Source organism: Cervus elaphus, chromosome 12 (assembly GCF_910594005.1).
Source record: "Cervus elaphus chromosome 12, mCerEla1.1, whole genome shotgun sequence".
In the NCBI taxonomy this organism is placed as follows: Eukaryota; Metazoa; Chordata; class Mammalia; order Artiodactyla; family Cervidae; genus Cervus; species Cervus elaphus.
In genome coordinates, this window is record NC_057826.1 from 23,649,637 (window position 1) to 23,677,128 (window position 27,492).

The 27,492-nt window shown below is 33.5% G+C and overlaps 1 protein-coding gene across 8 annotated transcripts in view; it reads right to left on the bottom strand.

Moving 5' to 3' along the window:
- GPHN (gephyrin) overlaps nucleotides 1–27,492 on the bottom strand; it is a 524,395-nt gene that overhangs the window by 290,792 nt on the left and 206,111 nt on the right. For all 8 annotated transcript variants that reach the window (XM_043918814.1, XM_043918812.1, XM_043918815.1 and 5 more), the window contains exon 4: nucleotides 10,829–10,921. In XM_043918814.1, coding sequence (XP_043774749.1) covers nucleotides 10,829–10,921 — 93 coding nt within the window. The remainder of the gene's footprint in view (nucleotides 1–10,828; nucleotides 10,922–27,492) is intronic.

Below are 27,492 nucleotides of genomic sequence, written 5' to 3' on the forward strand. Positions count from 1 at the left end.
CAGTCCCATCTTAAGGGACAGGATACAGTATACGTAAGCCTTGAAAAATACTAAAAAGGAAATATATGAGAAAGGGAAATAAATGGGACCCACCAATAGAACTCATATCAAAGTATGCATATCACATAATTAGCCAAACCTCTAAATATCACGTTTAACAACAGTGGGAAATTAGTATAATGTAATCTCTTTGAATCTCATCAACAGGGTTATACTAAAGTGTCCTCTTTTATAATTTAGGTCTCCTATAAATTACAGTGTTGAATCTTTGAGAGTGTGGGAAACATTATGATAAGATCGCATTTTTCTTACGGCCATGCTGCACAGCATGTGGGGTCTTAGTTCCCTGAACAAGGATCTAACCCGTGCCCCCTGCATTGGAAGTGGGGAGTCTTAACCACTGGACCACCAAGGAAGTCCCATTTTTATACAATATTCAAAACTAAGTTATTTTGTCATTGCTTCAAATTTGTAGAAAAGCATTTAAAAGCATTAAAAAAATTTTTTAAACTATTGAAAATCACCTTCTAATCAAAACTGACCTTTCTTCTCCTCTTATAAAGTTTCACCCTGAGGACTATTACATGCAAGAGTAACATATCATATGCTGCAATCAAACTTACAGGAAGGAGTGAAGCGGTGGGGGACAAACACTTAAATTACCCTAATGACATTCATCACTATAATGCTCTCTTCACAGAACATTATAATATATTGCCTCTTATTAATTGGTCCTTCCAGCACAATCAATTGCTTCTTCTGCATTGTTGCCTTTGATATTTGATGTCTGTTTCTCTCTCTCTGAGAAACTGGTAACAATTCATTCTCAAATATCATACTTCCAACAACTTTACTGCTTCTATCTTCTCAGCACCTTTTAAAGGAACTTGGATTCTTCCTGTAAATTCTCAGTTGTGTGCCTGTTATTAAGATTTTCTGAAATGGTTACTCCCTCTGTTGGATATTCGCCTGCCAGTCTTTAATAGCAGCCATGGTCTTCCCAAGTTCCAGTATGAGGAAATAATACTCGTAAAATTACCAGAATAATTGCAAAAATTTATTTAGTTATTTGAGTCCATTTTCTTCCTCCCTGCCAGTTTCCTTTTAGGCATGGCAATAACACGAAGTCACAGATATTCTGCTCTCCTGCTGCTACTGGTGCTAAGTCGCTTCAGTCGTGTCCAACTTTGTGCAACCCCATAGACGGCAGTCCACCAGGCTCCACCGTCCCTGGGATTCTCCAGGGAAGAACACTGGAGTGGGTTGCCATTTCCATCTCCAATGAGTGAAAGTGAAAAGTCAAAGTGAAGTCGCTTAGTCATGCCCGACTCGTAGAGACCCCATGGACTGCAGCCTACCAGGCTCCTCCGTCCATGGGATTTTCCAGACAAGAGTACCGGAGTGGGCTGCCATGGCCTTCTCCATATTCTGCTCTAATTCAGTGATATAATTCTAAGAAGCTCAGAAGACTTGACAGATACAAGTCATCATATTACATTTTGTCTGAAAAGCGACATTAAGTCTGTTTCATGGATGAAGATTTAATAAAGGAAGATGAATTCACATTCTTGATTTCAGACAATAAGAAAGGAAATTTCTGAAATCCTCATTCCTGAAACTATTTCTCTAGATAAACACACTTTTAGTATTTTATATTAATATTTGCTAAATATTTAATGATGTTTTCTTGTCAATGTCTTAGTATATATTTTATAGAACTATCCTGGTATGCTGGCCTCTGTTCATTTTATGGGAGTAGATTGTAAAATGGTGAATTGGAACACTGATTTCAAGGTTTTATCTGATGAATTCAAGGTAAAAATAAACATTTAGCATGTCATCTCTGCTGCTTTTTCCTTTCCCACAACTATTCTATGTATACCTTAGGCCCTATCTTGCTCGATTTTTTCCCCAGAGAGAAATTCTTTCAATACTTACTCAAACATTATCTTCTAACTTTGTAAGCTAAAGTTCTTTTGATTTAGATTATTGATAATAATAGGAAATATCTGTGTAGTGAACAAACGTTGCTTTTGGTGTTTTACTTACATTAACCCACATAATATAACTACCCTATGAGGTAGGTACTCTTATTTTCTCCATTTTGCACATAAGAAAACTGAGTAAAGCAAGTTGTGAAAGGTTACACGCTAGTAAGAGGTGAATCCAGGATTCAAATTCAAGTAGTCTGAGCTATTAACCACTATGTTATGCTGCCTCACAAACAGTTATATGAGCAACGCTACTTTTCTAGTGAAAGCTTTAATTAGACATAGAATTTACCATAAAAAGTATATTTGTACTCGTATGCTTACTGATATGATTAATCTCTTTCCCCCATCAGGACCCCCTAAAAGCTGAGAACACATTCTGATGCAGAGTAAGCATGCAATTAAGAAATGTACTTATGGGAAAAATGAAGACAGGATTTCATTTATGGGTTCTTCACATATGAAATGTTTCCTTTTGCCTTATGCTTGAAATTCCTAAATCCTCACCTCAAAAAGCAATGTTCACTTCACTCTGCAGTGTTGCTATGTGGAATAGGGGACTAACAACATGATTTTTAAATGCAACGTCACCTATTGCTCTAATCATCTAAATTGTCTAATGTTATACATACCAGTTACTTTTAAACTGGGATAATTATACTAAGGAGCTTTTCCTTTTAATATATAAATAAAACAGAGGGTAAATGTCTTGGGTAAGAGGGCATATTTGGACTTTCAAGTAATTAGAATTACACAAACAAGGGACTCTCACGTGAAAGAATATGCAATTGAGGTGTTCACACAAGGGCTGGGAATGATAAAAGGGTCATGTTACGACTTTTAACACAATGGCTTTTGAATTCTCCTCAAACTTTGAGATACTGTGATTTCTCTATTATTATATAGTACTTTTATATAAAACATTAGGCCAACTCAAGGATAAGGCACAGCACTGGCAAAAATCTGTGATAAAAAAAATTTCTCGATGTCTTAATTATCAGATACATGCTATGTGCTAAGTTGTTCAGTCGTATCCAACTCTTTGTGGCCTGCTGGACCGTAGCTTGCCAAGCTCCTCTGTCCATGGATTTTCCAAGCAAGAATACTAGAGTGGGTTACCACTTCCTTCTCCAGGGGATCTTCTGGACCCTGGGATTCAACCTGAGTCTCTTAGGTCTCCTGCATTGGCAGGAGGGTTCTTTACCACTGGCACCACCTGGGAAACCCTGGATTGTATTGACTGAAAAGGTTTCTGAACGACAAAACTGGAACTTGGTGCTTCACAGAAGTTTAAATTTTACACACAAATAATGGTACTAGGTTTGTAGCTTACATCAGGACTTCAAAAAACAAAACAAAAACCAGGGCATAGAAACAATCTTCAAAAATACTGATGTTAGTCTTATTGGGGAATGTACATTTGAGTAAGTGCCAGTTTTCAAAAGGATCTACTTTTAGAAAGCCTCGATGACATGATTTTATGGCATGTATTTGTTGATAGTTGTCCTATGAATTTTGGCTTCTAAGGAATCTCTGTTGCTGTTTTTCTTTTCTTTTTTTTTCTGTTGCTGTTTTTCATCTCCAGAGATAGTACGAATTTAGCTGTTCTAAGAAAGAGATTAAAATAACATAGTTCCAGTTTATCTATCCTTCTTTGTAAAGTGAATCCTCTGCTCTAGCCAGGAAGATTTTCTTAATTTTATCTTTCTCATAGCTTGATCATAAATTTCCCTTTCTTTCTTACTCCCATTGGTAATGTCTTCTCTCTGAATCTAAGTTATATTTCTCTCCTTCAATTTTAGCTTAAATTCTACTTGTACAAAAATTTCACTGACTGCTCACTTCTCTCTTAATCTTTCCCTTCAAAGAATTTTTTTGGTCTAAATTGGCTGAACATTTCTGGTACTAAGTTTATATCACTTTGATTTGTCAGGTGACTATTTTAGGAATACAAGTATTTTAGCGTTTATTCAATAAAGCCCAAGATGCTTGGTAAATACTTGTTAAATTGAACAAAGACTCTAAATGTTTTTTTTTTAGCAAACTGGTAGGTCATAAATGTGCCCAAGCTCCAAGACATATGCTACTCAAAATTTGATAATGCACAATAAATATAGACTCCAGATAAAAAGGACTATTACTAACAACTATCCTGAATGCTACGTATTTGGGCCAATTCAAGCCATATTCCAAAAATTTTAAACTCACAGAGGAACAAAATAAATAGATTCAGACAGGATATCAGGAGAGGTACTTAATGCAATCACTCATAATCCACATATAATATAAACTATAGACATTCTTATTCTCATTCATTTGCCCATGCCCTAAACTAGTAGTGGGAAAATGTTGACTAACATTCTTAATTTTTAGACATATCCATCAGGTATGTTAATAGCTAACAACAGGTATCAGAGTACAATGATTAGCAGCAGAAATACTTGGGATTATCATATTAAATTAGAGGCAACAGGTAATATTATTAATTAAATGTGGAAGAAAAAGGTAAAGGAAAAAAAGGACATTTAATGAGGATCTATAAAGATGCCAGGCTTTACACGAGATCCTTTTACATGCATTATTGTCACTTACTAGTTTGGATAACCCTGGGCAAGTCAATTGATTGCTTTGTCCCAGTTTCTCCATATTTAAAATATATATAACATTAGTTAGTACCTGCCTCATATGGTTGTTTTGAAGACTAAATGAATTAAAATTAAATGAGTTTAAAATAGGTCCTGACACATAGTAAGTGCTATATATATTTACTAATTATTATCATTGACTATTTTTATTATCTCAATTATTAGAAGAAACAACCTGGAGAGGTATGTATTAGCTAACTGAGTGGATGAGTAAACTGAAGTTTGAACAGTTTAATTTGCTTTAATTTCATAATTAGTTAGTGGTAGAAGTAAGATTCAATTTCATGTCTGTCTGACTCTACAGTGTTAGTATTATATATCATATGAGAAAGGGACATTACATCCCAACATATTTAGACAAAGGTAAGACATGAAAATATAATTCCCACGTCCAGAACTATTTCAAAAAATAAGAAAAAGAGATCCTTCAAAAACCGTAAAATATAACCTTATTTGACCATAAAGGGACAGTATATTTTATTGAATCTGGTTTTTAAGTTTTCCATATAAGTTTCTAGTATTCTGCTTTCTTACCAATTTCATATTGTTTAGTTATCCTATTTATACAGAAAAATTTTAATCTCAAAATTTTATTACAATATGGTTACTCTTAGTTTTACCATGTATGATAGGTACTTTACTTAGTCATAACAATTTTAGAATTACAAAATAAATATTCACACAGTTTTACAGTATCAGTATATGATATTTTAGGGAAATAATCTCTTCTAGAGAATATTGATATGCCTTTGAAAGCAACTATATAATTTAAATGACCTGCAATAGTGATCAAATTTTCTTTTAAAAACAGAAATTATTGGACATGATGTTTTGCTATGCTTCTGCTATAATGTAAAAGAGTTCTTCTGATCTTTAAAATTTCAGTATTAACTATAAGGAGGTACTTTTAACTGTAAATTTGCACTGTAGCAAATTAAGAATAATTAACTCAGTAACTCAGGTCAATTACGTCTCTTTCCTTTTATTTACACAGTATTCTTATTTTTTAAGCATTACAATGTAAGAAATGATTAATGACCACATACTATGATAGCTGTCATAGTATACTCACACCTAAAGTTATAAAATATATAAATATTTGTAGAAAGGCTTAGATAGCAATCTGTTCCAAATAAACATAAACATTTCAAGCTATAAACAAAATATGTGTTGTGAAGTTCATAATCTTTTCCTAGAAATTCATCCTTTGTACCAGATTATTTTATCACTGTCAGAGTTAGTCATTTTGTCAGATGCCTCTTCACTTCCAAAATGAACCACAAAAACCCTTTTAAATGAATATCTTTTATATCAAATTTATAATTCCCTGACATTTTGTAATTCTTCCTTTTGTCTGATTACTTCATAATGACAAATTTGATCAGGACACTTTTTAGGAGGTACTACTAAGAAAAATTAATAGTGAAACAATGTTTAACAAATCCAATAATTTGATCAATTTTGAAACTTCAAAATTTTATATATTATTTATATGAGGGATCTTTGATTTTTATTATTCTCTATTGTCTACTGAGACAATGGGGCAATACACTTTACTGTGGAAGAAAAGTGTTCTTTCCTTGCTCCTTCCAAGATTAAACATTTAAGAAATAAAACTCAACATCATTTCAAATTACTAAAGAACAAATGGTAAAAATAAATTTTAAAAGTCTGCTAAAAACATGAATAAAGATGACTGTTTTTCATCTAACAGACCAGAGGTGGGAAACTTTTTCTGCAAAGGATCAGACAGCAAATATTTTAGGCTTTGCAGGCCTAATTGATTTTCATTCAACTATTCTATTCTGCTATTGTAGCCATAGGCAATAGGTCAATGAAGGAGTGTGGCTATGTTCCAATAAAATTTCACTTATGGACACTGAAATCCATATTTCAAATGGCTCTCATATGTCACAAAATATCATTTTCCTTTTGATTTCTTTCAGTCACTGAATGACTGAAAGAAATCACAATATGCTCTTAGTTCACAAGTCATACAAAAAAAATACAACAGGCTGAATTTGGCCTACAGGCCATAGTTTGCTGACCCATGGATAGACTGAGTTGAGAATAGGGATCATGTCTTACTCATTTTTTAACTCCAGCACCCAGCATGGCATCAGACACATATTAAGGATTAAAAATAAAAAATCTGATAAATGAATAAATAAATGAGATTTAAGATGCATGCTAGGATTTTATTTAACTCTTTAATTCATAATCATAATAATACATTACTATATAACTCTTTACTTTGGTGTAGCTTAGCACTATGAAAGTGCTAAAACTTAATTTTACCTAACAAATGTTAAATAGTGTAATATTTTCTAATTTACCAAAACATAATATCAAACATTTCTTTGTAATCATATAGATGTTCTTTTTAAAATAAATGTTGCTTAATCTTTTATTGTCTTCTAGACTTTAATTCTAAAAGACCTTCACTTTACCTCACTTATACATCCTTAATTATACTTTTACTTTTTAAGAATAATGAAAGATTCTTCATGTAATAATGCCTATATTGGATATATAAACTTTTAAGTGATAGTGGAACATGAAGATATAATACTTTGTATACCAATGAGTTCTTATGTTCTATATAACTATAAAATTTATTACTGGCATTTCACCAATGTCAACAGATTATCCAACCTTTATCAGTTCACAGAAAACACAATCTATTACTAAAAAATAAGCTTTTTACATCAAATAAAACTCTAAAAAGTTGTACAGTAGGGTTTATTATGCTACTATATGTAAGCTTTGATAATATCTCATGTTTAGAGCAAGGGAGGGGACCAGCAGGCATGTGACCGTCAGATGAACCACATTCTAAGATATGGTGCCAAAAAGCAGAAACAAATTCATAATTTAGAAAAGTCAATTCTGATTGCCTTATTCCTATAAAATATATAAATAAGATACACTTTACTGAAGTTGCTATTCCATTTTTCTGTTAATAGATCTGGATAAGTCTATTAAACTTTTCATTTTCTCTAACGTTCATATCTAGTGACAATAACTTTAGATTGCTTTATTTTAATCATTCAATTTAGTATTTTTCACCTTCCCTTTTTTTTAAACAACCCACAAACAATTTGTACTTTTTGTCTGTAGATCAAACTAATTATTGACCATTACTGACAAAGGAAGAAATTTTATATTATTTTACCCTCATCACTAATATTTGTGTTTTCCGTTAATAACTTCTGATTCTATTTTAAAAGATTTGCAAACAGTTGTATATAGGCACATATGGTTTATCAATATATTAACCTTTTTAGGCACAATTACCTAAGACAAATAAGATAAAGACAAGTAACTATCTTGTTATAGGCACAAAATTATATTTCAGGATTACTAGCTGACATTCCAGTGCTATGTTTTAGATATTATAAGAATTGCAACTATTTAAAGATTAGAAGAAATTAGTAGAATTATTTTTGAGTGGTCAGATGGCTTTTACACTTATTTTTCAAAGGCTTAACAGTGCTATGGACTTTTGCTGTACATAATCATACTTTTTGGGTATGTGTATATGTGTGTGTGTGTATATATTTCTGTGTGTGTGTGTATAAAAATATGAAATAAAGTAAATCCATTAAAGATCAAGATATTTACAATCCATTAAAGATCAAGATATTTACAATCAGGTAAGTCACTTGCTTTCAAAAACAGATATTAGGGAAGACATAACTACATGTATTTTAAACTCATTAAAAACAACCCTAATACAAATTTTAGCCAGCAACTACTATAGGCATATACAAATATAAGAGCATCTCTAGGGTTTTCTGAAAAACTTCAATGAATAATAAAGGACCTCTCAATTTCTGATATGATGCCATATACAAGGTAATGGAAAGACACAGACTTTTGTCAACAGCAAAAAAACAAACAAACAAACATTGGGGGCTAAATCGATGCCAGAATGATAGAATTTCAAGACCTCTGGTTTATATGGAGATAGAAAAGATAAAATATGAAGCTTACTACATCAAAATATTTAAAAATTTAACAAGATCACAAAGACTACATGGATAATACTTCAGTATTTGACTGTTTTTGTCCATTTGATATATATAAAAAAATACCACAAATTTGTCCACTTTGGTAGTTATGTAATAACTAATAAAAAATTACCTTTTATTAACTAAAAGATAAAAATATTTTTTCGTATTCTTAGCAAAAATAGTTCTCATTGAATCCTCACAGCTACCCTGGTAGATAGGCACTTTCATTTCCCTCACTTTACTGGAAACTGAGGCACAGAATGGTTTAATGATTAGTCTATGCTCACCGCGTCATAAGTAGCAGAGCCAGAATTTAAAAGTGTGAATTTGCAACCTAGTGTTCTGGAATAAACTTGAAACTCTAGGGAATACAAAATACTTTGTGATGCAAATTATTTTCTCACAATTAAAAATAATATTGTTAACTGGTTATGAATGAATTCTATGGTAATTTTTTTTTACTTTTATGATGTAAAAATAATATTATGAAAATATCAAACTATTACATAAACAATAGGGATATATAAAAACAAAGTCATTTACTTAAAACACTTAACACAACACTCAAACTTCAAAAATTAAGGTCTTCACATACGTAGGTGATTTTCTCACAAACAAAACATAAACATACCTCTAGAGGAGATGGCTTACCTCGAATTTTATCTTTTTAAGTTAGCCTCACAGTTTAAAAGAAATGAAAAAATTGGCCAAAGGATCATTTCCCCTAAGGACTCAAGAGCTATGTAAGAATGACTTCTTTTTCTTTCTTTCCTATTTTTTTAAGAAAATAATTTATTTATTTTAGCTGGAGGCTAATTACTTTATAATATTGTAGTGATTTTTGCCACACATTGACATGAATCAGTCATGGGTGTACATGTGCCCCCATCCTGAAACCCCCTCCCACCTTCTTTTTTAAGTACTGGAAGCTAACAATCTTCCAATACGACTCTATTCTGATTGCTTTAAAAACAAAACCATTATATTTATAAGCCTATTTCCAAAATTTCTGTGATTTTTACATAGAAAAACAGAAATTGCTTTAAAATCTGTTAAAACAATTTACATTTTCACATACTAGAGCAGTGGTACCCAAAGTCTGGAAGCATGGTTATCGGTCAGCAACATGTGCATTACCCGGGGCCGTACCAGAAACACAAAGTCTTGGGACCCGCTGCAGATTTACTGAATCAGAAACACTGTGGGCAAGACGCAGCAACGTTTTACCTTTGGTGGGGGTACAGGTTAAAGTTTGAAAACTCCTATATTAGAGTAAGTGGGACAATAATTATTTAATAGGTACAGAGCAAAAATATCTTGCTGTGAATAAGACAGTAGACACAATGGGATACTGACTTGAAAATTAAAAAAAAAAAAAAGAAAACAAAACAGCTAACAGTAAGTTGAAATTCAGCCAAGAAACACTTTTTGGAAAGTGAGCAAAACAATGTCTAAGTATGAATATAAGTCTGCACATGACTCTAAAGTTACAGCTGAAGTTTATGGCTGCTTTAAAAACAAACAAAGACTTTTCCCCTTCTATCACTGAGCGCTGTCTATTCTTCATTCTTTCCCTAACTTTTTTTTCCCATGCAAGGTTGAAGGTGATTCTTAAGACATAGCCTAGATACTAATTTTGCTTCTTGGCTTATTAAATTCTGCATTTAAATTCACATTTAAAATTATGGAATATATAACTTTCTCATCAAATACTATAAAATTGGTATAAAAATGCTATTACAGTCATTCTACTTGAGACCAAAACAAGGGTATCTAAAGAAAAAAGGAATCAGATATATTTTGAATTACATTAACACAGCACATCAGATCATATGCCATGCTGAGTCAGAGTTCTGCTATCACTTCCTTTAGCAATATATGCCTGAAATTCAGCCGATACCACAGACCACATACCACAAATGCAAGATTACCTTCTGGACCAGTTCAATCTTCCTCATTTTAGATAATATCTAGTTTAAGTCAAAAGAAAAGAAGTCAAGAAACTTTTTTTAAAAAATGTAAATATTCAACCACTGCAAAATGTTCACATTCTTAGAACCACAGGTGTCGTTTCTGTCTAGCAAAATTACAAAAGCCATACAAAAATAATTAAAAGGATTAAAAGTAACATGAATAGTCTACTTCTTGAATATCAGAAAAGTATACACTATCTCACCTCTGGAGTGACATCTCGTGGTGCAAACCCTGTTCCTCCAGTTGTTAATATCAAATTAAGTTCCTTTTCATCACACCAATCTATCAGGGTTTCCTGAAAGAAAATAATAATATTGTCACATGTAGAAGGATTTGCTTGCCTACTCAAAACATCCACATACTGGAATACTTTGTATTCAGTGAGGAAATAGATTCAACACTCATGAGAAAAATCTGAAGCACAATTCATGGAACAGTCCCACTATTAATCAAAAGACACTGCAGTTTGGGGTATTTATTTTACTGATCATAGAAAATGAATATGCAATCATGAAATTCTTGAAAGTAAATGAAACACAGTAAACAGCATAAATATTTTATAATTAAGGCTCATTATGTCTTTAAATAGGATGTCTAAAGATATTTTCAGCCATTCAAAATATATTCGGTTTTAAAAAATTGAGCACTGTGTGTTAATTAAATGATCTCACTATTTAATAAGTATAGCAATCCTGTCAGGTAAATATTCATACTTCAATTTTACATTTAAGGAAACAGACTCATTCTTTTTTTTTTTTTTTCATTAATGGACTCAGAGAGATCAAGAAGTGTACTTGCTCATGGGCTCACAAACTAGAAGGGGAAATATTTAGAATTTAAACTTAGATCTGTTGGGCCATCAAGACATGTTCCTCTATATTCTGCCTGTGATTGACTCAATATTTTTTTTTCTTTTGGCTAGTTTCAAGTTGTTTAGGAAAGTTTTACATTTTTCAGAATTTATTTTACATAGTTGCCCTAAAGGAAAGGTGTAGGAATAAATGATTGCTTAAAGTTACTTTTTCCCCCACACCAACACTATGACACTTAGTTCAGATTAGAGTTACACACCACAAAGTTTTGCAGTTGGTAGAGACCTTGGTAGACTTGCCTCTTCAATGTACAGGTAAGACAACTGAAGGGCAATGTAGTTAAATAATTTACTCAAAGTTACCCAGTTAATTTTGTAAAGAATAGGACAAGGATCTCTGCTATAGAGGATCTCTCTTTCTATTGCTAGTTCTATTCATCCGTCCTACATTTTAACTATGAACTGCTCATTTAAATTGTAATTAAATACTTGCTTTGGTATTTTACTGTTTCATTTCCTTTATACAATCCAGGTCCAAAATTTAATAATACAATTATATCACTTATGTGTTGATAATCAGATGTGAAACACCAGTAACAGGCTGGTAAAGTGCTAGTCGCTCAGTCGTGTCCGACTCTGTGACCCCATGGACTGTGGCCCTCAGGCTTCTCTGTCCATGGAATTCTCCAGGCACGAAAACTGGAGTGGGTAGCCATTCTCTTCTCCAGGGAATCTTCCTGACTCAGGGATCAAAGTCGAGTTTCCTGCACTGCAGGCAGATTCTTTACTGTCTGAGCCACCAGGGAAGCCTTAACAGGCTGATATACATATACATGTGTGTATACAAGTAAATAAGTAAGGCTGGTACTTATATGTAAAAATACAATGTTCTCAGTTCTCAAATTCATTGGTAACACAAAATGCAGGATAATTATTCAGAAGGACAATTCAAGATTTTTAAATGATTTTTTTCCTATTCTCACTCACACCCCTGATAGAGTTATAATTTTGTTCTGAAGAAAGCTCACACACAAATTATCAATGGTTATTGAAATAAAGGTGATTATGTGGTACTTTCATAAAGCAAAGTGTTTATTTGAGAATTAGAAAAGCAAAAATACCCATCATTCCAGTGTACAACCAAAACTGAGAACCAGTTAAGAATATGTTCAAAGTATTTGAAAAGTAATATTTTGTTGCCCAAAGTAGCTGTGTGATGTACAACAGTTTCAACTAAGCAAACATTTTATTAGGACTTTGGACTTTTTAAGAGAAACTAGCAATCTTATCATTCATGCAACTGGTCTCCAAGACAGAAGGGTTCCTTGTCAATCATCAATAGAGAATACAAATATTCCAGGCATCTAGTAGTGATTTATTTATTTAACATATCAATTCATTTATTTAACAAAATAATATTTCATGGCATACTTTTATTCAGGCACTTCATTAGATAACAGGTTTGCAAGATGAATAAGCTATAATACCTGGCCTAAAGGGTTTTAGTTAGAGTTGCTCTGAGTCTGCAGTTGTGAAGAATTTTGCTACTAAAAGTATCACCTGTTTCACTGAGAGCTTGCTAGAAACATAGAATCTCAGGTCCCATCCAAAACCTCCTGATTCAAGATTTGCATTTTTATTTTTATTTATTTATTTATTTATTTAAGATTTGCATTTTTTTTTTTTTTTAAGATTTGCATTTTTAGAAAAACTCCTCAAAAATGCTACTTGCACATTAAACTGGACTAAACCATGCTTTCTAACCATGTACTACGCAGAAGATCGTAAATCTTTTCTTCTATCATGTTAGATCACCTGAAAGTGATTTATCTCGTCACATTTTTCTCTGTACCTAAAAGATACCTTTCATTTTGAAATATACTTTAATATTTGGCCACTACCAGGCAGAAGTCATTGAGGATTTCTACATTAACCATCATTATGAAAAATTTCTCTGCAGCTGCTGCAAAATTGAAGCTGAAGGCATTTTCTATTTTTAATGATTATTTTCTATTACGGAAAAGGTGTTTTTTTTAAAAACTTACTGCCTTAAACTTACAGGTTACCATAGTAGAATTGAGTTGCATCAAAGAATTTCTGCCTCTCCATACCTAACAAAAACGAACAAAAAGAGTAAAAACTAGAGGAAAAAACTTCCACCAGCAATGATCATATGGGAAAAAACATATAGCTTTATGTCATAAATCTCAAAAGTTGTGATTAATGATAGAAATAAAATGTGTTTGAGACAGGCTGAGACTCCCAATTCTGTTCGTGTTCCCAAAAGTCATAATGGCGATCAAAATAATAAAAATTCTCACTAGTAACTTCAAATCAAGAGAGATGTATATTGAAAGAAATGATTTTTTTCATCTTAAAAGCAGCTGCTGAGAGAAACAAATGAAACGAGCCGTGAAATCTCTGTGACCAGTTTGAATGTTCCAGGAACAAACGCACACTAAATCAGGGAACTAATCTGAATCTGAGTAATCTATTGTTCAGTCACTAACTGCTGTCCAACTTTTTGTGACTCCATGAACCATAGCATGCAGGCTCCTCTGTTCTCCACTCTCTCCTGCAATTTGCTCAAATTCATGTCCACTGAGTCAGTAATACCATCTAACCATCTCATCCTCTGCCACCCTGTTTTCCTTTTGCCTCCAATCTTTCCTAACATGGGCTTCCCTAGTGGCTCACTGGTAAAGAATATGCCTGCGATGCAGGAGATCTGGGTTCAATCCCTGGGGTGGGAAGATTTCCTGGAGAAGGGAAAGGATACCCACTCCAGTATTCTGGCCTGGAGAATTCCATAGTCCATGGGTCGCAAAGAGTCGGACACAACTGAGCAACTTTCACTTTCCCTTTCCAATCTTTCCCAACATCAGGGTCATTTCCAATGGCCAGCTCATCGCATCAGACGGCCAAGTATTGCAGTGTTGGCTTCAGCATCAGTCCTTCCAAAGAATATTCAGGGTTGATTTCCTTAAGGACTGTCTGGTTTGATCTCCTTGTAGTCCACAGGACTCTCAAGAGTCTTCTCCAGCACCACAGTTCAAAAGCATCAATTCTTTGGCAGTCAACCTTCATTATGGACCAACTCACTCCATACATGATCACTGGAAAAACCACAGCTTTGTCGAAAAAGTGATGTCTCTGCTTTATAATACACTCTCTAGGTTTGTCATATCTTTTCTTCCAAGGAGCAAGCATCTTTTAATTTCACGGCTGCAGTCACTGTCCACTGTACACAGTGATTTTGGAGCATCTGTCACTGCTTCCACTTTTTCCTCTTCTATTTGCCATGAAGTGATGGGACCAGATGCCATGATCTTAGTTTTTTGAATGTTGAGCTTCAAGCCAGCTTGTTTGCTCTCCTCTTTCACCCTCATCAAGAGACTCTTTAGTTTCCCTTCACATTCGGCCATTAGAGTGATATTATCTGCATATTTGAGTTTGTTGATATTTCTCCCAGCAATCTTGATTCCACCTTGTGATTCATTCAGCCTGGCATTTCACATGATATACTCTGCATATAAGTTAAAGAGCAAGGTGACAATATAAATCTTTGTTGCACTCCTTTCCCAATTTTGAACCAGTCCATTTTTTCATGTCTGGTTCTAACTGTTTCTTCTTGACCCACATGCAGGTTTCTCAGGAGACAGGTAGGGTTGTCTGGTACTCTCTCTTTAAGAATTTTCCACAGTGATCCACACAGTCAAAGCCTTTGGTGTTTCATATCCCTTCTTGGATCACAGCTTTGTTGTGGCAAATGGGCTTGCGTAACTCAATGAAGCTATGGGCCATGCCATGCAGGGCCACCCAAGACAGATGGGTAATAATGAAGAGTTCTGACAAAACATGGTCCAGTGGAGAAGGAAATAGCAACCCACTCCAGTATCCTTGCCTGGAAAACCCCATGGATGATATGAAACCTAAAGATATCCTCACATAATAGTAAGTTAAACCCTTATTTAGGTACAAAAACTCTATTACTGGACATTTAATAAAATCTCACAGAGAAAAAAAGGCAATTCCAACAAAGATGGTATCTAGTCTGTGGTTCCTCACTTCCTCTATTTTCTTTGTGCAAGTCTGTCCAGATTTGATATAGTCTCTAGGTTTGTCATAGCAATGGTTTATGAAATAAGCTCATGTTGAAGACTGTTGTTCAAGAAGGTTTTCTTCTTCTTCTTCTTTTTGATAACCATATAATAAACAGAAATTTGAAGGCATGTAGAGGGTAGTTAAAAGGAAATATAACAGTGCCGACATCCTTACCTTTCAACTTTGTCTAAGGTTTAAAAGTTAAAACTATGACTGTAAGCTATTAATGATTTTCTTGTTTATTTTTTAACTTTAGAGATCTGTTTAGCAAATAATATCTCTAGTAATATGTCTTTTCTATACACTTTCTTTTGCCTCTGTTTAAATCAAATAAAATGTTATTTTGTATTAGCTTTAGAGAATTATTGTAAGTTCATATAGCTATACATGTAAATCCATGGCTGATTCATGTCAATGTATGACAAAAACCACTACAATATTGAAATTAGCCTCCAACTAATAAAAATAAATGAAAAAAAATTCATATAGCTATATCTTTTACTCAATTAAGTATTCATCCATCCATTCTTCTATCTATAACACAGGCATAGAAAGATTTCAGGATTTTTTATAATTAATCTTAATAATGGTTATTTCTGGGTAATCAGAATTTTGAAGTGCATTTTATTTTTTACTCCCATTTACATTTTTTGCATTTTTGGAATTCTTCATAATTTGCATGTATTTTTAAAAATTAAAGAGATTTTTAAAATTGAATTTTCTGTGTGTATCAGTAACTATCATAGAGTTGTAGGTCAATTTTAAAGAAGAAGAGATCAGATTTGTGGTTAACAGAGGCAGGAGGTGGTTAGAAGGGGAACTGGATGAAAGTGGTCAAAAGATACAAGTTTCCAGGCATAAAATAAATACTAGGGATAAAATGTACAACATAACTATAACAAACACTGCTATACATTATATATGAAAGCTGTAAATCATAAGATTTCCAATTTTTTTTCTATTTCTTTAATGTATCTATTCACTAAACTTATTGTGGTAATAATTTCATGATAAATATATAAGTCATATTATTATGCTGTACACTTTAAATTTATACAGTGCTGTATGCCAATTATATCTCAATAAAATTGGGAGAAAAATGAACTCTTCTGGTTTTAGTTCTCCATTCTGATAGCTGGTACCTTAATGTCTCATTTTCCCCTAATTTTTAACCATTTCAGGGCTTCCCTGGTAGCTCAGATGGTAACAATACAAAAAATGTAATGCTAATCATTACATTTAAACATTCCAATGTAATTCAGAAGACCAGGGTTGGATCCCTGGATTGGGAAGATCCCTTGGAGTAGGAAATGGCCCTCCACTCCAGTATTCCTGCCTGGGAAATTCCATGGACAGAGGAGCCTGGTGGGCTACTGTTCATGTGGTCACAGAGTCAGACAAGACTGAGCACCTAACACTTTCACTTTTAGCCAGCTCAGAAACAAATTTTATACTCAACAAAAATTCATATGCTATTGTGAAAGATTAAATATGACCATATATTCTTTATAGGTCCTCCTATCTATTTCTCCAAGGTTTGCATCTCGGTTGGACTTGTGACTTTGGTCAACAGAATGGTGCAGAAGTCATGATGTGTGAGTTCTGAAGCCCGATGTCTAAAAGGACTTCACAGTTTCTGCCTTCACTCTTTGGTAAATTTCTATTACCATGACTGGAAGTCCAGACTAAATAATGGAAAGGTCAGAGATATTATGGAGAGAAAGGCCTAGCAGAACAGAGAGCAGCAAGGACCTAGAAACCTAAGTGAGACCATCTTAGATTCTCTAGCCACAGCTGAGCTGATTAATTATTTCAGCCATATGAGTGATTCCAGGTAAGAGAAGATGATACACTACCTGAGCCAGGCAAATCCACAGATTCATTAGAATTAATAAGTCACTGTTGTCCTAAGTCACAAGATTTTGTGGTGGTTTTGAATGTAACAATAAAGTTACTACTTTCATAATTAGCATCTTTGCATCCTTCTTTTTCTCTGGCTATTTCCAATTTATATCTTTTTAATCATATGTTTATACACCCTTTACAATAAACTTCCACATAGCTTTGAAAGTGGACTTGATGTAAGTTACATATAAAAAATTGGCATAAAGTCTCAAGAAAGTGACTCTATTGTTTAATCATTCACTTTGAGAAACAATACAATGCCTAGTATAGGTCAGGAAAATGTAGGTATGGGGCAAAAAGGCGGCATAATAGATGTCCTTGATATTAAAGAGCTCAGAAGTATGAGCTAATTAATATAATGTAGTACATCAATTTATCATGGTTAGTGCTATGAAAGAGGGATGCGCATGTTAAGAAAACTTTTTCACAGTATATTTTTAAATATATAACATTTTCTTCACAACTAGGATGAAAATATCACTCCACAAAAATTTTTGAAATATTTTCTTCTTGCCCAAGAGCAAAAATCCCAGTAAAGAGAAAAATGGGACAGTAATAGAGAGAAGAGGAAACAAATTTGACAAGTCACCATTCTCTACATCCACCTGAAGTCGCGTACTTAACTAGATCTAAATCTAAGATAATAGATTTTCTTCTTTTCTCTACATTTATCAATGGAAACATGAATCACTGAATTAAGCAGACCTCACCAATATAAAACATTTGAGAAATGTCATATTTTTCTTCAGTTTATTAAATTCCTATGAAATAACCAACTAAAAAATTCCTATCTGTGCATAATGAGACACAGTTTTAGGGTCATCTCAGTCAAGTCTCCTCTAATTCCTCCAGGCAATCTGTTTCCCATGCGTGTTCCTACTCATTCCTTTGGCAAGCACTTTTCATAGTTTACTACAACTTCCATGTTCAAATGTCTCATGTCTGAGAGTGATCTTCAAAAGTTTGATCATGCATCTCTATCAGTAAGCAACTGCTGAATGTTATTTTCATATTACTGGATGAAAGCATTTAGCATATCACACTTAAATAGAAATTTTTAAAAACAAGATAAAGATGATACAATATTTTAAATATTTTTCATTTTACTTTACTAATTAAATGTGCAGAATATTCTTCTCACCAATTTTTTGTGAAAGCAATGTGCTTAAATATTCATTATTTTAGAAAATTAGAAAATCTTGGTTTGATATTTTGTGATATAATAATTAAAAAGTAAAATATCATTTTAAAAGATAAGTAGAGGGAAACGGAAGAAGTACTTACTAAATCATTACACAACATTTATTTTCAATCTCATCCATCAAACATGCAATGCATTTTTGAAATAGGATTAATAAGTTTCTACCTTTTAAGATATTAGTTCTTTCTACAAAGTAATTGGAAGATATTACTTTTAAAATATTAACAAATGGGTTCAAAACCCACTAAAACTCTTCAAATGGAAAAGTTTCAAATGGGTTAAAATTTTGTTTCCTATATATATTTTTTAAGGTATGCAGTTACTAGTTTATATAAGTGACAGTATCATTTCCATTAACAAAGAGCTTAATGTGAACAATTTTAATTTTCCAAGTATCTTAAGCGTGTCTTAATACTCTAGGAAATATTTCCTAAGATATTCTTTCATGTTTTTTTTCTGCAAATTGTTTTCTGAATTATTTTAACTTCTGAATTATTTTAACTTCTCATTTATTTTTCCAAGTCGATTCTCCCATTATGTATATATTAGTATCACCTTCCCTGGTGGTTCAGATGGCAAAGAATCTGCCTGCAATGCGGGAGACCTGGGTTTGATCCTTATGTCAGGAGGAATACTCCAGTATTCTTGCTGCGAGAATTCTATGGACAGAGGAGCCTTGCAAGCTACAATCCGTGGGGTTGCAAACAGTCAGACAGGACTGAGTGACTAACACACACAGTATCTTCATATCTGTATGTATGTATTATCTGGACTTAATATCTTGTTCTCTGGTTCTTTTTGTCTTTGTCATTTACTTCAAACCATTTTAAAGTTAATATTCTAAAATATATTTTCCTAAAACCTTTTGTAAGTAACTTTGCTTCATTGAATAAAATAATAACATATTTTCTAAATATCTGTTAATATAGCTGAAGCTTTCATCAAGTTCTTTAAAAAGTCAGTGCAAACAATATCAACAGTACAGCAAGTGATTAAAATGAGAAGTGTAAGTTCCTGGGATATTTGAGTGGGGGGGTATAGAGATTAAAAAGCAGGCAGGTGACTTTATCCAAGGAGTATTCATCCATTATTTTTCATACATTTACTTTTCCATTTGCATATATATGAAAACTAAGATTTTGTTGTATTTTAAATTATAACTTGCTCTTTTCATACACCCACAAAAAATGATAACCCAGGTGCCATTTCAGGCTACCTGTATGTTTTGCTCACAAGAAAGTGAGGGCTGTTCTTTTATTCAAGTCGTCTAATTCTTAACGCCTGGACCAATTTCAGTTTATACCAAATAGTACTGTTTTCAAATACTGTATGTACTACTTATAAAGACATGTTAAAGAATGCAAATGATTACAGTTCTAACCACTGTTGACATTAATGTAAGATACTGTAGTGACTGTATTAAATTGCTATGGAAAGCAGCTTACTATTATTTATGATAATCATTTTCTTATACTTTATTAAATGTCTTTCATCAATATGATTTTTCCCAATCTTAATAAGATAATAGTATATTAATCCTCTCACTGATGAAAGAAATATAAATGAGAAGATGCAACTACATCATGTGCCAAATTATTCAAGTATAATTAATTTGTGCTTGGGTATCTCCAGTGTACTGTTCTGAATGAAGGTAATCTGGGTCCACATTCTGCAATCATCACAATAGTGCAGAACACTGTACTATGATGAGAAATTAGTAACCTGAATTGCTTCAGAGAATAGCAAGGATTTGCTTCTAAAGATGGAATCATACTGACGCAAGTTAAGCACTTGGCATAGTAAGGGCTGACAAGTGATTATTTTTTGTTATTTTTCAAAGGTATTATTTTTGTCAGCGTTACACTAACTATGTATGGAGTTTTTCCACAACATTAATCACCTTAGAAGATCTAAGTAGAGTTCAGGGTTCATGGTAATCTTTTTAGCACGAACTCTTATAGCTCAAACATTGAAATGACATTTTTTAAAAGGAAGATAAACTGTAAAAGAGAATAATCAAATGATTTTTGGACCTAAGTGGATTTAAGAAAGAAGTCTTTCGACCTATTTCTCCTATTTTCCCTAAGGCCTTAACTGAGTTTAAGAGCCATATCTTATGCATATTTGTACTCTTCATTAATCTTAATAGGTGACCTGAAGAAATGGCAGATTATTCTGCCAACGGAAAGCTTTTCCTAAGATTGGCTGGACCTCAGAAAGGACAATGAAATAACTAAAACTAAATAATAGTAAATCAAACGTATTATCTCAAGATGACTTCAATAGGAATCCTTAGGAATCAACCTAATATAAGAAATGCAATTACAGGCTTTCTCCATCAGTCAAATATTTGCTACCTAGGAGAAGAGAATGGCTGAAGTATGGAAAACAAACCACAAAAATCTCCCTCAAAATTTCCCTTAGGATTGATTATAGAGTTACTCTGTTCTGTGTCAAAACAAAACAGATATACCACAAACAGATTGAGAGAAATTCAATATTCAGTATTCAGTATATTTCAATCAAAACTAAAATGGCTTTGAAAATAGACAGAGGACCATATATCACATTAATATATTAGATCCCCAAAGTTATTATAAACAACTGAGAAACATCATTCACTTGTAGAACACACAGCTATAGTACTGGAGTTTTGCTCAATTTGTGTCTGTGTGTGTGCGTTATTGGTACCATCATTCCTTTTCCATTAATACTATAGATATGTTTTGTTATTGTTCAGTTGCTCGGTCATGTCTGACTCTTTGTGACCCCATGGACTGCAGCATGCCAAGCTTCCCTGTGCTTCAGTATCTTCAGGAGCCTGCTCAAACTTGTGTCCACTGAGTTGGTGATGGCATCTCATCCTCTGTTGTCCCTTCTGCTGCCTTCAATATTTCCAGGATCAGAGTCTTTTCTGATGAGTCAGTCTTCACATCAAGGGGCCAAATTATTGGAGCTTCAGCTTCAGCATCAGTCCTTCCAATGAATATTCAGGACTGATTTCCTTTAGACGTGACTGGTTTGATCTCCTTGCAGTTCAATGGACTCTCAAGAGTTTTCTCCAACACCACAGTTCAAAAGCATCAATTCTTCAGTGCTCAGACTTCTTTATGGTCCAGCTCTCACATCCATACGTGACTACTGAAAAAACCATAGCTTTGAATAGATGGACCTTTGTTAGCAAAGTAGTGTCTCTGCTTTTTAATATGCTGTCTAGATTTGTCATAGCTTTTCTTCCAAGGAGCAAGCGTCTTTTAATTTCATGGCTGCAATCACCATCTGTAGTGATTTTGGAGTTCAATGAAGTCTCTCACTGTTTCCATTGCTTCCCCATCCATCTGCCGTGAAGTAACGGGACCGGATGCCATGATGTTAGTTTTCTGAATGTTGACTTTTAAGCCAGCTTTTTCACTCTTCTCTTTCACTTTCATCAAGAGGCTCTTTAGTTCCTCTTTGCTTTCTGCCATAAGGGTTATCTGTGTATCTGAGGTAATTGATATTTTACCCTGCAATTTTGATTCCAGCTTGTGCTTCATCCAGCTGGCATTTCACATGATGTACTCTGCAAAGAAGTTAAATAAGCAGGATAACAATATACAGCCTTGACATACTCCTTTCCCAATTTTGAACCAGTCCATTATTCCATGTCCAGTTCTAACTGTTGCTCTTGACCTGCATAAAGGTTTCACAGGAGGCAGGTAAGGTGGTCTGATGTTCCCAACTCTTGAAGAATTTTCCAGTTTGTTGTGATCCACCCAGTCAAAGGTTTTAGTGTAGTCAATGTAGTAGACGTTTTTCTGGAATTTTCTTGCTTTTTCTATGATCCAACAGATATTGGCAATTTGATCTCTGGTTCCCGTGCCTTTTCTAAATTCAGCTTGAACATCTGGAAGTTCTTGGTTCATATATGCTTCTTGTCCAGCTTGGAGAATTTTCAGCATTACTTTGCTAGTAGGTGAAATGAGTGCAATTATGCAGTAGTGTGAATATTCTTTAGCATTGCCCTTCTTTGGGATTGGAATGAAAACTGATCTTTTCCAGTCCTGTGGCCACTGCTGAGCTTTCCAAATTTGATGGCGTATTGGGTGCAGCATTTTCACAGCATCATGGCTCTATGTAAGTGATCACACCATCCTGGTTATCTAAGTCATTACTATCTTTTATGTATAGTTCTTCTGTATATTCTTGGCACCTCTTCTTAATATCTTCTGCTTCTGTTAGGTCCATACCATTTCTGTCCTTTACTGTACCCATCTTTGCATGAAATGTTCCCTTGGTATCTCTGATTTTATTAAAGCAATTTCTAGTCTTTCCCTTTCTATTGTTTTCCTCTATTTCTTTGCATTGATCACCTAGGAAGGCTTTCTTTTCTCTCCTTGCTATTCTTTGGAATTCTGCATTCAGATGGATATATCTTTTCTTTACTCCTTTGTCTTCCACTTCTCTTTTCTCAGCTATTTGCAAGGCTTCCTCAGAAACAACCATTTTGCCTTTTTACATTTCTTTTTCTTAGGGATGGTTTTGATCATGGCCTCTTGTACAATGTCACGAACCTCTATCCATAATTCATTAGGCACTCTGTCCATCAGATCTTGAATATATTTCTCACTTTCACTGTGTAATCATAAGGGATTTGACTTAGGTCATACCTGAATGGTCAATGGTTTTCCCTACTTTCTTCAATTTAAGTCTGAATTTGGCAGCAGGGCGTTCATGATCTGAGCCACAGTCAGCTCCCAGTCTTGCTTCTGCTGACATACAGAGCTTCTCCATATTCAGCTGCAAAGAATATAATCAATCTGATTTCGGTATTGACCATCTAGTGATGTCTATGTGTAGAGTCTTTTATCGTGTTGTTGGAAGACGGTGTTTGCTATGACCAGTGTGTTCTCTTGGCAAAAGTCTGTTAGCCTGTACCCTGCTTCATTTTGTACTCCAAGGCCAAATTTGCTTGTTACTCCAGGTATCTCCTGATTTCCTACTTTTGCATTCCAGTCACCTACCTAGTGGCTATATTATAGCCCGTGACAAAAGAACTAAGCAGGGTAAGGAAAAATCTGTTTATTCCATGAGATAATGGCAAGAATATTTATCCTATTTTATAGATATCACATCAATTTTTAAGAGAAATTTATATGACCAGCTTGATAATGATCAAAGTTTAATAAGATTCTAATTCTACTATCAATGTAGGCAATAGAAATATTGAAACATGCTGTTCCCAAGATTGAACACTTGGAATAACTATATATGCATGGATATGTTTAGATATTAAAGATATTACAAGTTATAAGAGAAAAGGGGATGATGGCATCATCTTTGACGTTTAGCCTGAAGATTCTCAAATCCCAATGGAAAACCATCAGTATAAATGCTTGCTTCAGAGAAGCTAATCTTTTCAATTATTAATTAAAACCTCTATAGTTTTTATTATATTTGTTCTATATTTTTTTCTAAAAAGTATACCTTCCGTACTTCAATGAGGCAATGGCAAATAATATTAGAATGAATAGATGGGATGTTAAGAAGGCAAACAGATGTTTATTTAAATATGGTTTTATTTTTCCTATCATTATTTGCACTCTTCCCATTTATTATCCTCTATTCATATGCTTTACCAATGTATTTTGTTGTTCTACAGAAAGATTTGTTCAATTAGCAGTGATAGATGGCAGTAATAAAACTCTGGTCTCTAGATTCCCAGTTTTTTAATGCATGTTTACTGTGGTTTCACAGAGCTCTTTTCTTGTCTTACATTATGCCTCTCTCTGTGCCTACTTCTTTATATCAACTTACTTACTCAAAAACTCCTGATTCTTTTATCCAATTCAGGCTATTTCATTAGAGGAAAGCTCCATGTTCCTACCACGGCTCATGATTTACATTTCATATAAAATCATATCTAAAAGTATATACCTATGAGGATTTTCTGGAGAGACAGGGTATCCACAACTTCCAAAAAATTAAATATAACAGCTTGAGGAGGCCACAGAATATTTACACATTCAGGCAGTGATGATATATCACTTAGCAAACAGTTTAAAGATGAATATGCATCCAGATGATATAATTTAGTATTTCTTGGATATTTTCCTATTTCCTGAGCCCAGTACATCCTGATTGGCTTCAAATACATTAAGATCAGGAATGTTAAAACTAATTATACACACTTAAGATCTATATTAAATTATTACTTACCAGTCCTTTCACATGTCTCACCATTTAGCCCATCTAATGGATTAGTCTTACTTAAAAAACTGTATTTGTGTGAACTCATAATCTTTTTTTTAAAAAAGAGGTTTATCAAGATATAGTTCACATAACATAAAGTCACACATTTAAAGTATACAATTCAGTGGTTACTAATAACTTCACAAAGTTGTGCAAACATTACCTTAATGTTATTTTACAATTTACCAAATCCCAAAAGAAACCTGGCAAACATTAGCAGTCACTACTTCTCAGATTGTGAGGGCCCAAGCAATCACAATTTACTTTCTGTCACTATTCTAGAAATTTACACACTTGAAATCACACAATATGTGGTCTTTTGTGACTGGCTTCTTTTACTTACCATAATGTTTTCAGGACTCATACATGCTGTAGCAAATTACTAATATATAATTCTACTTTTTTTCCAAAATTTTTTTAGCATGGTAAAATATTTATATAATAAAAACTGAATCTTAGCCATTTTAAACTGTACAATTCAGTGGTACAGTGGCATTAATGTCATCCACAATGCAGTGCAACTATCACAACTATCTCTTTTCAAAACTTTTCATCATCCCAAACAAAAATTATTGATTCAGCATTTGCTTGGTTTCTATAAACCTTTGACTATTTTCTGAAATAGAGTTCTGAAAAAGTTGATTGCAACAGTTTCTGCTTGTTTTTATTTTTTTAAAGAAGGTTAATTCTGTTTTTTAATTGAAGTACAGTTGATTTAAATACTGTGTTAGTTTCAGATACACAGCAAAGTGATTCAGCTAAACAATTTTTTTCAGGTTATTTTTCATTATACATTATTATAAGATGTTGAAAATAGTTCCTTGTGCTATATAGCAAATCTTTGTTGCTTATCTATTTTATGTGTAGTAGTTTTTATCCATTAATACCATACTCCTAATTTATCCCTTCTCCCCTTTTCTTTCCCCTGTGGTAACCATAAGTTTGTTTTCTATGTCTGTGGGTCTATTACTGTTTTATACACATATTCATTCCTTAGTATTATTTTTAAAATTCCACATATTAAGTAAAATCATGTAATATTTCTTTATCTCTGTCTTACTACTCTGAGTATGATATTCTCTAGGTCCATCCATTTTGCTGCAAATGGCAATATTCCATTCTTTTTTATGGCTAATTAATATTTCATTGTGTGTGTATATTTATATTTATATACACACACTACATCTTCTTAAATCAATTGTTTGTTGATGGACACTTGGGTGGTTTCCATGTCTTGGCTACTGTAAATAGTGCTGCTATAAACACTGGAGTGCATATAGATATTCAAATTACAATTTTATTTTTTTGGATATGCACCCAGCAGTGGAATTGGTGGACTATATGGTAGGTCTAGTTGTAGTTTTTAAAGGAAACTTCATACTGCTTTCCATATGGAGTGCACTAATTTACATTCCTACCAACAGTGTATGAAGGTTCCTTTGTCTCCACACACTCTCCAGCATTCACTATTTGTAGACTTTGATGGTAACCATTCTGACCAATGTAAGGTTACACCTCATTGTGGTTTTGTTTTGCATTTCTGTAATAACCGATGTTGAGCATCTTTTCATGTGCCTGTTGACCATTTGTGTATCTTCTTTGGAGAACTGCCTATTTCAGTTTCCTGCCCATTTGCTGAATGAGTTGTTTGATGTTATGTACTAGGTTACTTAAGTGATCTTCTTTTTATAAATCTGCCTTTCCTAATGTGATTTTTCCCTTTCCTATATATTCTTGCTTTTTCTCTATTTAGAGAAGACCATTCAATATTTCTTTTAGGGTATGTTTATTATGCTTTGTTCTTTTAATTTTTGCTTGTCTGGGAAATTCCCTCTCCTCTTCTATTGTAAATGATAATCTTTCTGGGTAGGTTTCCTAGGTTTCAGACTTTTCCCTTTCAGGACTTTGAACATATCAAGTCACTCCCTTCTGGCCTGCAAAGCTTCTGCCAAAAAAAAAAAAAAACAAACAACTAACAGCCTTATGGGAGTTCCCTTGTAAATGACTCTTTTTTTCTTGCTGCCTATAGAATCCTCTCTTTATCTTTAATTTTTGATATGTCTTAGTGTGGGTTTGTTTGGATTCATCTCGTTTGGCATCCTCTGTGTCCTGTACCTGGGCATCTGTTTCCTTCTCCAGGCTTGGGAGGTTTTCAGCCATCTTCTTCAAATACATTTTTAATTCCCCCTTCTCCTTCTGGAACTCCTATTATGGGTAGGATGGCACACTTCATATTATCCCATAGATTTCACATGTTGTTTCCATTTTATGCATCCTTCTATCTGCTGTTTTGAATAGGTGATTTCCATTATTCTATCTTCCAGAATCACCCACTCTTCTGCATTATTTATTCTGCTAGTCATTGCTTCTATGGTTTTTATCTTGGCAATTCAGCTTTCTAATTTTGATTGGTTCCTCTTTAGTGTGTAGTTCCTTGTTATAATAATCTGTATTTCTATTGATAATCTTTCTTAATTTCTTTAGTATTTTTATTACCTCTGCTTTGAACTCGGGATCTAGTAGACTGGTGAGATATTTCAACATTTATTCTTTTAGAAGATTTCTCTTGTTATTTTAACTGGGATTAGTTCCTCTGATTTTTCATTTTACTTAA